Source organism: Lygodium microphyllum, chromosome 18 (genome assembly GCF_053477565.2).
Source record: "Lygodium microphyllum isolate KBCC chromosome 18, Lygodium_microphyllum_v1.1.10, whole genome shotgun sequence".
In the NCBI taxonomy this organism is placed as follows: domain Eukaryota; kingdom Viridiplantae; phylum Streptophyta; class Polypodiopsida; order Schizaeales; family Lygodiaceae; genus Lygodium; species Lygodium microphyllum.
Window position 1 is genome coordinate 89,765,034 of NC_141152.1, and position 14,579 is coordinate 89,779,612.

The window sequence follows — 14,579 nt, forward strand, 5'->3', positions numbered from 1 at the left end:
GTAGATATGGGAGCACCACCTATTGTGGCTAAGGCCCTTTTCTAGACAATGATTTTTAATACACAAGCTTTGGAGCCTTCCAAGATCTAGACAACTAGCACTACAAGGTGACACTGAGTGTTGATATGCTCAAACAAACACATGGTTGCAGCTACATGGGCTACATATGGATCACCTTCCACCTCTACAATATAGCATGGATTCTCCTTTTTTAGAGCTCCATAGAGAGAAGCTCAACAAGATCATCAAGATGGACGTTATTCAGCTACACACAACGAGAACTTGGTTGACACCTACCCAAGATCTAGGGACAAAGATAGCTTTCTACCACAAGCATCTTCTACATATATTCCCCGATGGTTTTGTAATATGGTCAAGATACATAGACACACACCTATCCCATAGAGTATAGTGTGCCATTAGTCAGCTTTGCACATCCTTGCACCAATTATGAATAGAGACCGGTTGCTATGGAGCATATTCCCTACCCCCAAAGAGACAAATTTGCCAGCTTTGCTAGCTTGAGCCGAAGACTGAGGAGCACTACATATGCGGGTGCCCGGTGTACTATGAGATCAAAGGATGCTTCCACTATTTGTTCCAAGAGGGATCCAAACCACTATCTAGGGTGATGGACTTCCCAAATTAGCATTGCATTGGACTCTTTCTTTTCAAGTTGCACCAGTCTAGAGACCACTATCTAGGGTGATAGACTTCCTAGATTAGCGTTGAATTTGACTCTTTCTTTCAGAGTTGCACCAACGTAGAGATCACCTCTTACAATCCCAAGGAAGGCAGTTGGGGATCCATAGCAGCACACCATTACTTTTTTAGAGTTGCAGCTACATTTGACACTTCAAAGTATGCTGAAGACCGATGACTGCTTCATAGGGACTCACCTTAAAGCCACGAGAGATATTGAGCATGCCACCTACAACCCTCCAACTTGAGGAACCATTGAAGGATACACACAATATCGGAACATTATCAAGCAGCTCTACCTTAGTGCTGCAACTTATTCATGTTGGATACATCCATGAGAAAAGAGATATTTTGGGATTGTAATCATCCTCATATCAATTCCACATTGTATTAGATCCCTAGTATTTCTTAAAATTTTTGGTTATTTGTTGTTGCCTAGGTAGATGTTTCCTTCTCAATTACAGTTTCTTTATTCTATTTGGGAAACATGATAGTTTCTTGAATTCAAATATACCTATTTTTGTCTTTTGTAGGTGATGTTGCAGCCAAGATGATGCCAGTTGCCTCTTTCTCTCGCTATGCAGCTAGTCTCTACACAACAGCAAATCAGCCTCCTCTCCACGATCCACTAGAGCCCTGCCTAGAGACCACCACCTTCTTCACATAGAGTAGGGTCCGTGATCCTATCAACAAACTCAACAGAGGCAAGGCATAGGATCACAATGGATTAGTAGTCGAGCACCTAATTCGTGCTAGGGAGTTGGTGGCAAGGTTCCTAGCATACATGTTTAACAAAGCCATGTGGAAAGGCCTCCCTGAGAGCTCGAGCACAAACACTATTGTGCCTATCCTCAAGTCATTTTCAAGTGATAGCAATCATCTCCAATCATGTGAAATCAAAATGCATCATAAAACAATGAAGAATCCCACTTATGCATTAAGCCACATAAAAATCCATATGTATCTCGCGTTTGAGAAGCCACTGACGCTCATCAATGGCCACTAACGCCTCTCTAGCCATCAATATATGCTTCATAATGCTTCAACATCATCCACGTTCAAAATCTTTCATCTCAGCTCACCCCTCTCTCATGTTGAATCAGCCATGGAAACAAGCACTAAGAGGAGAGAGAGAGAGAGAGAGAGAGAGGAGAGAGAAAGACTGAAATCAGAGACTTTCATTCCTAATGTCATATCACACATGCATATAGTCAAATTTAAGCCCTCAATGCATAGATTGGGAATATGCCTTTCATCTCTGATCAATCGGCCTAATTGAAAAGCCATATTCATCCAAATCAAGGAGATGTTAAATAAATTGCATCCCCTTCCTCCTCCTCCATGCTAAAAAATGCTTTTTAATAAAGCCCTTAACTTAATTCTTAGCTTTGGAAGTTAACTGGTTCAATTTCTGCATGTTCACATTGCTTGAAAGTGATTCAAGCTTGGATGGAGGACCAAACAACAAGTTCGGAATCGTGAACAGACTAGATGCCTAGCTTTGTAGCATCCAAATCTATCAAGCCAGTCTCCTCATGCACTTTTAGGCTCCCGAATCCAGTAGCTATTTTATAATGTGAAACCTTGCGGGGATTAAATGGGGGGTTAAATGGAGTTCGATCGACAAACAAAGACTTGCATTGGGTTCCTGGCATCAAAATAAATCTAGGAAAACTCCAGCTCATTGATCCATACTCATTTTATTTTTGAATGAAAATTTTCTCTTTTACACCTCTCAAGCCACTTTTACGCTCTAAATTAGGCTCCAAAAATCCACTCTCATTGGCAACCATGGGATAGGACGGCTCAATCCGTCAAATCTACGAAGTGACATACACATCCAACAACCATAAAGAGCATCAAACCTGCTTCAAAGAAGAAAACACAACAAAATACAAGAATAGCTCTCCCCCTATCCCCTAACCAAATTAAGGCATGAAGATCCACAAGGAATAGGCCAAGTATAACCTGACAAAGATCTAGAGCTAGTTCATTCCACCTTGACTGCCAGTCCCCAACAAAAGAAAGAAAAATCCCCAAAGATTTACATAACCATTCAACATAAAGGGAAAGAACTCATAAAGGAAAGAGATCACCTAGACTTGGCCACAAGAAGCATTGGTGTAGCAAGAGGCTCACTTCAAGCACTTTGTCAGACTAGCTAGATGCAAAACTACAACAAAATACCATTAAATATACCCGCACCAGACAAACACATGGCCCTCTTGGCCTAATGATATCACGACAAAAGAAATGGACATCTTGGCCTAAAGAAATAGAAAATTTCATGTCAAAAGAAATGGCCCTCTTGGCCTAAAAAGCATACGTCATTTTGCTCTAACCAAATATGGTCTACTAGGCATATGAATTGCATCTTATCAGACTAACCAAGCTAAACCAAAGCGACATAAGGTGTGAGGGCTAGCCTCATGCCACATATGCATGCCAGCTCACTATAATTCAATCATTGAGTTATAATCCTGGAGTTTTTGTATCCACAAGTCCAAGCCTTCCCACTGATATAACATCAATATGGGCTTTTCCTTTTTGTGTGCTATTAGCTAAATGAATGACCTCCTTGGGCTCATATGTTCCACCTTGATTGTCATTCCAACATATTGATCATCCAACCTTTCTAGAGTCCCTTCCTACAGGGAGAATCATAGATTTATGCTCATTCAAACCTTCACTATTTGGATTTTTAAATATGTCATTATTACAACCCAAGCTAGGTAGGGCTTAAATCCTAGGCCCATCACATCGATGCATCCCAGAGCGACGTCTGATCACATCAAAGTGAAGATGACCATAACCAGCATGCCAAAGCAGTCGAAGCTCGTGGGAAGACCGCGCAGCTAAGGCTATGAGCACATAAAGCCCACCCTCCTGGAAGCATGTCCAAAGAACGGTACCTGTAGAAGCACACCGCATCCGGTGTAAAGACCACACAGGTACCAAGCCATGTAAGACCATGAACAAACAATAGGTTAAAACCTAAATCCAAGAACTTTGGCCGAAGAATACTGCCTATCGGACAATAAAGGAATAGTTCCCACTCATCAGACAAGAACTGTAGAGTTGTCGCCAATGGTGAGAGTGCCCCCCCTGGCATTCAAGTCCCGAAGCCAATCGTGTCTATAGGTCATATGAGAAGAGGCCCCACTATCAACAAGCCAAGGCTTCTCCTAAGTGAAAGAAGCAAGAGTTTTATCCTCCTCGGTAAAGACCTGACAAACTCTATCGTCGTCGTGGTAGCCTTCGAATCCTTCTCCTTTGGCTTCAAATTTTGCCAACACTTCTCCTTAAGATGAGTTCCCTTCCCACAGTGTGGCCACTATCTACAGTAAATCCCTTGGTGGAGTCAAAGCCACGGGCCCTGAGTCGCTCGTCATGCTCCAAGACAAGTGGTGAAAGTTCCTCTCATGAGAGGGTCTCGTGGGTCCTCGATGTGATGAGGCTAATGTAGAAGACCTCGAGCCGAGGAGATGGCAACTAAGTCAAAAGAATCATGGCCATGTCTTCAAAGAATATTATCTAACCAAGAGAGACAAGCTCACCTCTCATGTGGCATGTCCTCCATCTTTGTGATGTGCTCCTTCATACAAAAGGAATCATCAAGATTGAGCATCCGCAAGGATTGGGCTTGAGAGTTGAGATGATCCCACAAGGCTACACAGTCCATAGAAGTTCCATTTGCAAGATCCTCCTTAGGACAGGGGATGGAATCTGAAACAAGAGCCCAAAGATCGAAGGTGTTGAGTATGCACTCCAGCTTACACAACCACAATGAATAGTTCGAACCATCAAGTTTTTCTTCTTTGGGTAATGAAGGTAAGACAGGCACCTACACTGAAGGTAGACGGTATCTTCACTGAGGAGCCTTCCGTGAAAGATGAATAGAAGGGGGGACTCCTCATGCCGACTATAAATGCGAGAATTGTGTCTCCACTCAGAAGAGTATCTGGAAAGAAGCTCCTCCTCTAAGTCATCAAAACTCGTGAATTGGTAAGATATCTTCAAACATGCAATCACCCAGAAAGTTGTGTTTGACAAAGAAACAACTGTCCCCTGCCACTAGGAAGTAGTCGCACAAAAAGTGGTCGCCTACAACAAAAAGCTGTTGCCAAGTCTCAAAAAGCTATCGCTTCCAGCAATATGTTGACGATTACACCAAGAAGCAAGCACCGACCAAAAACGCATATTTGCATTTTGATCAAAAATGCAAAAGTTGATGCCACCTGATGCCAGAAAACTGCCGCCTCGTCCCTGGAGACTGTCACCTAGATGCCTGGGGGTGCAAATGGGTAATGGACCACCTGCTCAGGCAATAAATGCAATAAACACAAGCTGGAAATCTGCATTTGGGAAATTTGGGCTGCTCCTTCGTGATGAAAACCTGCTCTTTAGCAAGAAATCTCCAAACTGTGTCCTCACTTAGGCGATGATACCATGTGAGAGTGCACAACAAAAGAGAAACACGAACATAGAGAGAAGCAAAGAGAGAGAGAGAGAGAGAGGAAGCAGAAGATGATGGAAGAATACTGAACTAACTAAAGAAGAATGCTAAAACAATGACGATGGACTAATCACTCCATGCATGCAGCACCAAAGCGTCAATGAGGGCACCGGATTAGGCTGATGACAATGGCAACACCAAGCAAGGAACAGAGTGTGCACATGCAAAGGGGAAGACTGAAGACTAAAGAGTGTGTGTCTACCAAGTGGGGGGGCTGGCCATAAATAGCCATAAATGCCCAAATCTGGCCAACCTGCATCAGTGGAGGCCAAAAATGCTGGCCTAGGAATGCACATAGGAAGCCAACAAATAAGGAAAATGTACCTAAATTTCCAGAGCTTCTATGTCTCCATCAGACTCTGACAGGAGCTCACAACCACGAGATGACAGACTGAGATGACTAACACAAGCAAGCTAACAAGCACGGCATGAACAAGACGGCAATCAAAAAACAAAGGCACTTTTGCTAAGAGATTATCACAGAGCGTGGCTGACTTTAACATTACCATAAATGCCCCATGGTCCCACAAAAATCTCTTCCACAAAGTCACCCAATAGAAGAGAATTCAACCAATGGCAAATCCAAGAAAGCACAGGGATTCGGCCTATAAAGAAAAGGATAACCCTCTTTCATAAAATGTCAAAAATGAATGCAACACTGTCTTTGTATCTGTGAGAGTGCGCAACGGAAGAAGAACATGAACACAGAGGAGGAGAGAGAGACAGCAGAAAATGAAGGAAGAAAATCTGCACTGACTGTAATGAATGCTGAATACAAAACTGTGGACTGATCAGTCCCTGCACGCAGCCCGAAGCGTCAGTGAGGGCACCAGATCAGGCTGATGATGACGGCAGCACCGAAGACGGAGGAAGATGACGGAGTCGGAGTGTGCACCTGCCAAAGAAGGAGGGAAGATGATAATACAACTGACTGCCAAGTGGGAAATGGCTATAAATAGCCAAAAAACCCAAAAACTGGCCGACCTGAAATTTGAGGCCATAAATATGTCCGACCAGCATTTAATGCTGGTAAAAATGCCAGGAATGCTCAGAAAAATCCCAGAAAGGGTGGACAATGTCCGGCAGGTGAGGCAGGTTGAAGAATGCAGAAACTGCCCCGGGAAATGCACATAAAATCCCAACTAGAGGAGAAAATGCACTGAAATGCAATAAACTGAGTGCTCTAGAATGAGCTACCTCCTCCGTCAAAACAAGTGATAGACAAGTCAGAGCTCCTAAAGTCCTCATCTGACTCAGACTGAGGCTCACAAGCAGGAGATGACAAGGCATGACAAACATGACTACTAACAGTATCCACAATAGCTTCCAAAACATCATCTTGAGCTTGGACATGGAAGGTCTCACAATTGTGTTGGACATAATCTCCAAGTAATGTATTAGTAAACTCCGAAAAGTTTTCCCAATCTAAATCTTGTGATTCCTAAGTGGTAGATGTCACCTGTGCATAGGAGCACGGCCAACGATCATCCAGTGGAGGTTCCTTAGGATCTTTCATCAAAGCATCAGAACCATATTTGCTGCCTTTGACAGGTGGCTACGCATTAGGATCAAGGTGAACTTCATAATAGGGGACTGCCATCTTGGTACATGGAACCATTTCTTCCCCTCCTCAGCATCTAAATCAGGCCCCAAAGCCTCCATCACCTAATCAATAAAAGTGGGGTTCAATTCAGATGACAGCTGTAGGAGCACAGACACGTCTCTCTCTCTCTCTCTCTCTCTCTCTCTCTCTCTCTCTCTCTCTCTCAAAAGGATGAAGAGCCCCCCTATCCATCCACCCTAGACTTTGCTTTTTGGTATGATGTATTCAATATACACTCCCATCTGTCTACTTCTAGTGCATTGTGCATGAGGTTTTGCCTTGTTACCCTCATGTATTCATCCTATTACCTCAAGTGACATTGCTACCATCTATAGTCCAAAATAGTCAAGTTTTTTTCTTTTCGTACTAATATCGTATCATATCTTATAAAATCTTAAGGTACCAATTAGTATCTATCATATTTTATCATACCTTTCGTACCTAACAATCCTGATCTCAATATGTCACACTTTGATACTTAGTGACGATCATTTTTGTACATGGTTGTCTCATAGGCCAATTTTGGCCTCAATAGATGTTTATATATATAGTACATAAAGACACCGAGGCATGATACTTTATGGACCTAGGCTACAGAGATGGGCTCACAAAATTGTATGTAGCAATTTGCTATTCTTCTCTAGCCAATTCTAGGTATAGACCATCAAGAGATGTAGCAATAGGCCCCTCTTATACACCACTATATGAGGATTTTGGTGGTTTGCTTGTAAGGGTGACATATTGCTAGCAGGGGGCTTTAACACAATCATAGATACCACTCAAACACTATTGTATGGCACACGCGATGCCATATCTTGAGTTGCCCCAAAGAATGGGAATATGCAAATATCATATTGCGACATTGGGGAGATGACAAAGTATGGTATATACTCCATCACACTAGGGATGCACATGTGATGGTCACTACCCTTTCCACAAAGGATACAGTCAAGCCAGATCATGGCATTTATCATCACAAGTCCCATAGAGCACCAGCTATAGAGACAGAGATATGTGAAGCAACATCCACACATGACATCAAGATTCGGGCCACTAGCTCCCATCACAACAACTAGTGCCTTGGCAACTTGCCTAAGCAGATATTGTCAAAGACATGCTTGAATCCTAATCACATGGGATAGGAAATGGGGATGGGAGACAAGGACAGGAGATGGGCAAGAATTGCCATCCTTGTGACAACATAGCCACATGGGACAAGGATGTGAATGGGAACTCACAACCATCCCAATATTTCTAACCCAAAAATAGAATTCCTTAGGTAACTTTCACCTTTATCTTCCCTCGCTCCCCTCTCTCACCACATAGAAACACGCTTCTTAAAGAAGGCACGCATCCCCCTCTTTCTCACACGCACTTTCTTAAAGAAGACATGCATAAGTTGCATATACACTAAAAACACATCCTTTAATCTGGTACTATTATTAGCAATTACTTGTGCAGCACAACCCTTCCGACGTGCAAGATGATCCATCCGCTCATTATCCTTGAACCAGTCAACTGAAACCAACTGAAGTAAAGATTCTCCTGCTGGAACCTGTTGCCATCGAAAACTGTGATAAGTATGAAAAAGAAAGTTCTCAGACATCTGAGTATCTCAAACAGAATAACACATGTTGGGACAAAACAGATTAAAAACACAGTACATGACTTACCTTTGAGCGATCAAATGGGAACAATCTGCTGCGAACCCTGAAGTTATTACAATGAGGAATGCTCCAGCAATGTCGAGCATTCCCTTGATCATCTTGAGAGACTGTGCTTGGAAAGGCTGACAAGTCTAGCAGTTCAGGAGTTTCTACTTCTGCAGACATTGGAGCTGCAAGCGCAAGTGCATGTAATTTTTTATCCAAATTAAAGGTACGCTTAAAAGGCTTCTGAATGTTGTCTTTCCAAGATAAAGAAGAGACCATTTTATCACCCTCAATGAGTTTTTCTAAATTAGACTGCCTTATAATAATTTTATCCCACCGAGAGACTGACTGATCACAAAAACCGTGAATCTAGCTATACCTGGGGCAATGCTCTCCTTACATGACTTCTCCTCGGTTGCCTGACCAAGAGAGAGATATACAAGCACTTTAGAAATAACCCAATTCTAGTTATAAAGAATAAACAAACTAGTGAAGAGTATCAGTACATCTTGATCAGCAGTTTGCACATCATCTTCATCATCAGAATCATCATCCTCTAAGTGCACAAAGGTATCAGAAGTGACATGTTGGATGGCTGGCCGCTTCCTTCCCTTCTTGGCCGGGGCAAGCGGAGGATCCAGCTTTACAATTCTATTAAATTGTGGCACAATCTGGGTATCATCATTCTGAGCAAACCATTCACGCAAGCCTGAAAAAGGCAAAAATGAACTACCCATTTAATATTCAGTCACCCAGAACCAAGTATTTGACAAAAGTGCTCAAGCCCTTTATTAGCAAAATATTGGTAATTGCATCCACACTGCAAGAATTCTAATTAGCCAGACAATCTTAGTAAAAGCACCTAAGAAACTTGCTTCTAACAAACTGAGAGGCCCAGGAAGTTAATTCTCAATATATATTTATTGATGAACATGAGTTTTTTTCTCTTGCTAACCTTCCAGCATAACTTGTCCACAACTTTACATATAGCAGCTGGCATATCCAAGCCCAGCTAAGGTATCAAATCAGCCAGAGGATACCAGTATCAGCAGCTCATAACTTGACAAGTTACTAAAAGATCCCTGACTTGAGTTTCACCTCTTTCAACATAATGTTTTCAGGTCCCATTCTCAAATGAGCAATTTTAAATCATTTGCATCACATGATTTAAAATGATGTTATGTCCACACAGGATGCAGGAGGAAGTAAGGAGGAAACTAGATGCAGTAAGCACCAAAGATTCACCAGCTTCTTAAGGCCCACCAGTGCACCACACCCATCCTCCCATACCATCCACTTTACTACAGGGGCTCATAGTGCAGACAGCACTAGAGATCGAGGCCACAGGGAGATCCAGACTATGCAGACACAAACCACTGCACACATATTAGACACAAATTACTCAAATCCAGGCATGACATCATAGAGATGTGGAGGAGAAATTACACCACCTACAGCATAATGATATATTTTATCCGCTCATACCCACTGATTGGAGTTAGTGGTGGATGATTCTTTAATCATTGACCATCATGATTGTACCCCTATAGCATGCTAGATAGGAAGTAAAAGATACCATGAACAAACACACAGCAGTACGACAAATGCCAACTGCAAGGGAAGTCGAACAAAGGTGAAAGCTCAAACCAAAGGGTGAGCATTGGGGTCAAGGACTTGGGTCCCGATTATGATGAGCTGAATGAGAAATCGGAGACACCATGAACAGCATAAAGGAGTGCGCCGTACTCGGACGATCCCAGATGCATCCAGCCATCCAGCTGAATGAGTAATAGGAGATGCCACAAGCAGATGAGGCTGTAGGACATCAGTGGCACAGTGAAGACTGCAAATGCAGCTGAGATGAGCTGATCTGATGTGGCACAGCACCATGTTGTCCCTGTGTTTTCTGTGAAGGACAGCAGCAACATTAATAGAAGACTCCTCAAAGCCAAGAGGGTGATGGTCAGAGATGTGGCAGACCTAGGATTTCTCCTAGTACAGCAGTGTGATCAGCTGGCACAGAAAAATAGCGCAGAAAGGCTGTGTTTTGGGTTGGACCACCTGCATAGAAGGAGCACCACCAGTGGTCAGAGATGTGCCAGCTGGGGCAGCAGATATCTAGAACTGCAGCACTAGAGACTGGAGCTGTTGCCAAGGGATGGAGAAATGAAAAAGCCAGCAGTTGGGGCAGGCGTGGAGGCTGGAGATCAGGCAGAGTGATGGGATAGGTGGTATAAGAATGGCAGTCCCCCCAGCCCTGTTTAGAGAGTTTTTCTGGACATTTGTCCTACCAAAAACTCAAAACAAAAGACAAATAGATTGGCCAATAACTGTGAGATTAATAAAGGCCTAATTTTTGGTAGCTTAACACAACACCATTACATGGGATATACCAAAAAATGTGGTCATTTCTCTTCTCCAATAAGAAGTCTTGACTTCTTTTCTTCTCCCCCCTTCTCTCAAACACCCTAACTGTGGGCAACGGTGGGCACCATGCAAGCATGGGCAATGGTTGTGTTCCCATGTTGTTACATCTTTGGACATTTCATCTTGGTTGATGGATCATGGCATTAGCTCTTGGGATGTAGTCATGGTCCGATATGCTACTACCTCCCAGGCTTGAGGGTGAGCTTGTTTGGCACTATCAAGGGAGGTGAGTCTGATGTCCATTCCCTGCATGTTCTGTCATGGGTGCGACTCGTGTCTATGAGAGTGCGTAGCGGAGAGGAGCAAGAACACAGAGTGAATAGAGAAGATGGAAACAAGAAAATCACAGTGAAACTGAAGGAACAAACTAACTGAACCAAAGGTACAAGGCTACAACAGTCAGCCCCTACACACAAAATGGAGCATCAATGAGGGCACTAGATAGAGGCAGGAGAAAGATGACTGAATGCTAAGAAGCACTAGCGATGGAATGAACAAAATGTGGAGCCATGATAAATAGCCAAAACTGATGAGACTGGCTGACCTGATCAGGCCAACCTGCATTAAACTGTGGAAAATGCTGCTCATGTGATAAATAATGCAACCAATGCTGCCCCTGCCCATGACAATGTCCGCCCTGCCATGTGACAATAAATGCATGCCCAGAACGAAGGAGAACAGACTATCCAGTGAGAAATGCAAAAAGGACCTAACTTAAACAGCCCCAAAACACACTTAATTAAGAAACCTTCTTAGTTTAAAAAGAAACGCGATCCTAGAGAGTTATTGTGTCCCACATGCAAAGCCCTAATTTGGGTACCCCAAACTTTCTATATATAGGCATGCAACCCACCACTCTCCACTAATCCCGTTTTTGCAGGTTTCAAGAGCCGTATCTTTGCTGCCCACACCCCGTTCATGGAGGACATCGCGGTCCGAGCTTCCCCCAGCCATCTATTACCATCTGGAACTTGATCCTAGCCGTTGTTCACATCCAGCAGTTGTTGCCTGCTACCAGATCCTTGTGTTTACTGCTGCTGCCATCAGCTGGACCTATCGCCTACTACCAAACACTATCGCCATCATCAACAAGCTGAGTTTTGATGAGTTTCTCTCTCCTCCAACTATCACCGGCATCTTCTACACAGTCCTCTGCCCCTTCCAACTGTTGCCAGTGTTTCTCTCCTCGGGTACTTGCGTTTTTAGTCTTTCTCTCTCCTGCACTGCCGTCTGCATCAGATCCAACCTTCCCTGGCTGCGTTCGCTAGTGTTCGACACACGAAGGCTGCCTTGCTCATAGAAATAGGAAACGGCCGGAGCAATCCCCCTAGCACGCGGAATCGTTGTCCCTGGCACAAAGCCGTCATGGGATGTGTTGCTAATCGATGGAATGTTCCCTGTCTGAAACGGGACAGGGAACGCCACATGGCACCCACTTACCTTCGGCCGGCCGCTACTCCCGCCCAATAGTCTACAGACTGTGACTGCACATTTCTGCCCGCTTTGTCAGCCCGTTCCTGCCCCCGGTGACCAATCCGCCAAGCTCCAGCCACCAATCCCCCCGATGACCAGTCCCCGCTAGCCGCCAATCCCCCCATCTCCTCCCGCCTCCAACCTCTCTTCTTTCTTCTTCCTTCTCTTCTTCCTTCTTCCTTCTCTTCACTTCCCCCTTCTCTTCTTCCTTCTTCCTTGGACCTTCTCCCTTGAACCTTCTTAAGTTCTCTTCCTTCTTCTCCTCTTCTCTTCTTCCTTCTCCCTTCTCTCTTGACTCTTGACTCTTGAGCCTTCTAAGTTCTCCCTTCTCTTGAGACTCGAGATCTCACTTCTCTCGAGTCATTTTTATTTCAATTTTCAGCCTGAAATGGATTTATCTTTCCGCCCTGCTCGTCGGGTTGGTGGTCGAGGAAGAAGGTTCGATGATTGGTCATGGTGGAAAGAAGTAAATGCTGACTGCCCATTGAGTGGTGGAGGATCTCGACCATGGACTTGCAAGCTTTGCCCATACAAGCGAACTAGTTAGTAAACAAGTTAATAAATTGAGCCGAGCATTTGTATTTCGAATTTTTATTGATTTTTAATTTTTCAAAGTTACTTAAATATTAGAATATGGAATATCAATTGCCACTTGTTCCGTTTTATGCATAATGAGGTCCGAGCTCATCTCCTACATGAGCCAAATTTAGAGGTACAGTTTTGTCCGAATGTGACCTTGGAGAAGCAAAGGGAGCTTCATGACCGTGTAGCAGGTCAACAAGCTTATCTTGCATCTAGACCACGACATATTGCAGTTAACCCTGCAACTTTTGTGACACCATCCCCATCAGATGTATCTAGAGCAGGGTCACTATCAAGAAGTGCTACCTCCACACCTACTACAGGCATTGCATCGGCCATGGCATCAATAGTGCCACATGTTGCACGTAGACAAAGCACACTTGATCCTAGTTGGGATCCCAAGAAAAAGAAAGAGGTGGATACATTAGTGGCACGTTTTTTTTTATCATGACCACATTCAATTTCAGGTAGCCAGGTCAGAGTATTTTAAATTGATGTGCAAGAAGATTCGTGAGTATGACCCTTCGTATGTACCTTCATCATCAGAGACCTTACGCACCACTTCGCTCGACAAGGAAAAGCACCTTGTGGAGCAAGCAGCAGTGACTAGAAAGAGCCTGTGGGCTAAAAATGGAGTTTCCTTGATTGCTGACGGTTGGAGTGATACATGCAAGCGATCCATTCATGGTATGGTTGCTTATTCTCTTGGGGAAATGTATTTCATATCTTCACATAATGCATCAGGGACAGGAAAGTCAGCAAATGTACTTGTAGCAGAGTGGGTTACAAGTATTGAGCTTATTGGCCCAAAGCATGTTGTGGAATTTGTTGCAGATAGAGAGCCCACAAATAGGGCAATAGGTGCTATTATCCAGGGATATTATCCGCATATCACAGTTTCATATTGTATGGTTCATTGCTTAAACAAACCTACTTAAGGATATTGGCAACCTGTCATGGATTGCACCTGTCATAGGGAAGGAGCTCAAATGGTTAGCTTTGTTTTGAATCACCAGTTTCTTCGCCATCACTTCTCTTTGCGGTCGAAGAAGACACTTTTAAAATACTCCGATACTAGATTTTTCTTTAACTTCTTGATGCTAGGCACATTAAGAATACAGTGGTGCCTTGAGGCAGTTATTTCTTAGTGATGAGTTCACCTCATCAACATTGGAAAATACTCCTACATGTATCTTATACTTGGAGAAAGCAAATAACTCTACTTTTTGGGATGATGTAAAGTAGATAGATGCTATGGTATCACCTATTGTGCATTTATTGAGGGTTATGGATGCTATGCAACCTTGCATTGGCAAGGTATATGAGGCTATGGATAGGTTGAATGAAAAGTTGCAAGAGTTGGCACCAATTGCTGACATAATGAACTCCATGGTATGTGCAATATCATGCATACGAGCTTGCCTTCTAGTACGACCAGCCATGGGTGCATCCAGATGACTTGTAAATACCATCTAGGCATTTGTCTTGCCTCCTCACTGTGCATAAGCTCTTGCTGAATTTCAGTTTCAGCACTTTGCTGAATATTCAGATCAGCCAATGGCTGATTTTCTGCATTTTCCAAAGGAGCAGCTGGCTGAACATTGAGTTCACTTGCTAAAATTCC

At 43.5% G+C, this 14,579-nt stretch overlaps 1 protein-coding gene across 1 annotated transcript in view; it reads right to left on the minus strand.

Annotated features, from left to right (window-relative positions):
• Positions 1–14,579, minus strand: part of LOC148021135 (protein ENHANCED DISEASE RESISTANCE 2-like) — a 78,265-nt gene that overhangs the window by 24,159 nt on the left and 39,527 nt on the right. Inside the window, exons 14-17 of the mRNA XM_087698978.1 lie at positions 8,980–9,182; positions 8,853–8,892; positions 8,495–8,658; positions 8,275–8,376 (exon numbers count right to left, since the gene is read on the minus strand). Of these exons, the coding sequence (XP_087555104.1) occupies positions 8,275–8,376; positions 8,495–8,658; positions 8,853–8,892; positions 8,980–9,182 (509 nt within the window). The remainder of the gene's footprint in view (positions 1–8,274; positions 8,377–8,494; positions 8,659–8,852; positions 8,893–8,979; positions 9,183–14,579) is intronic.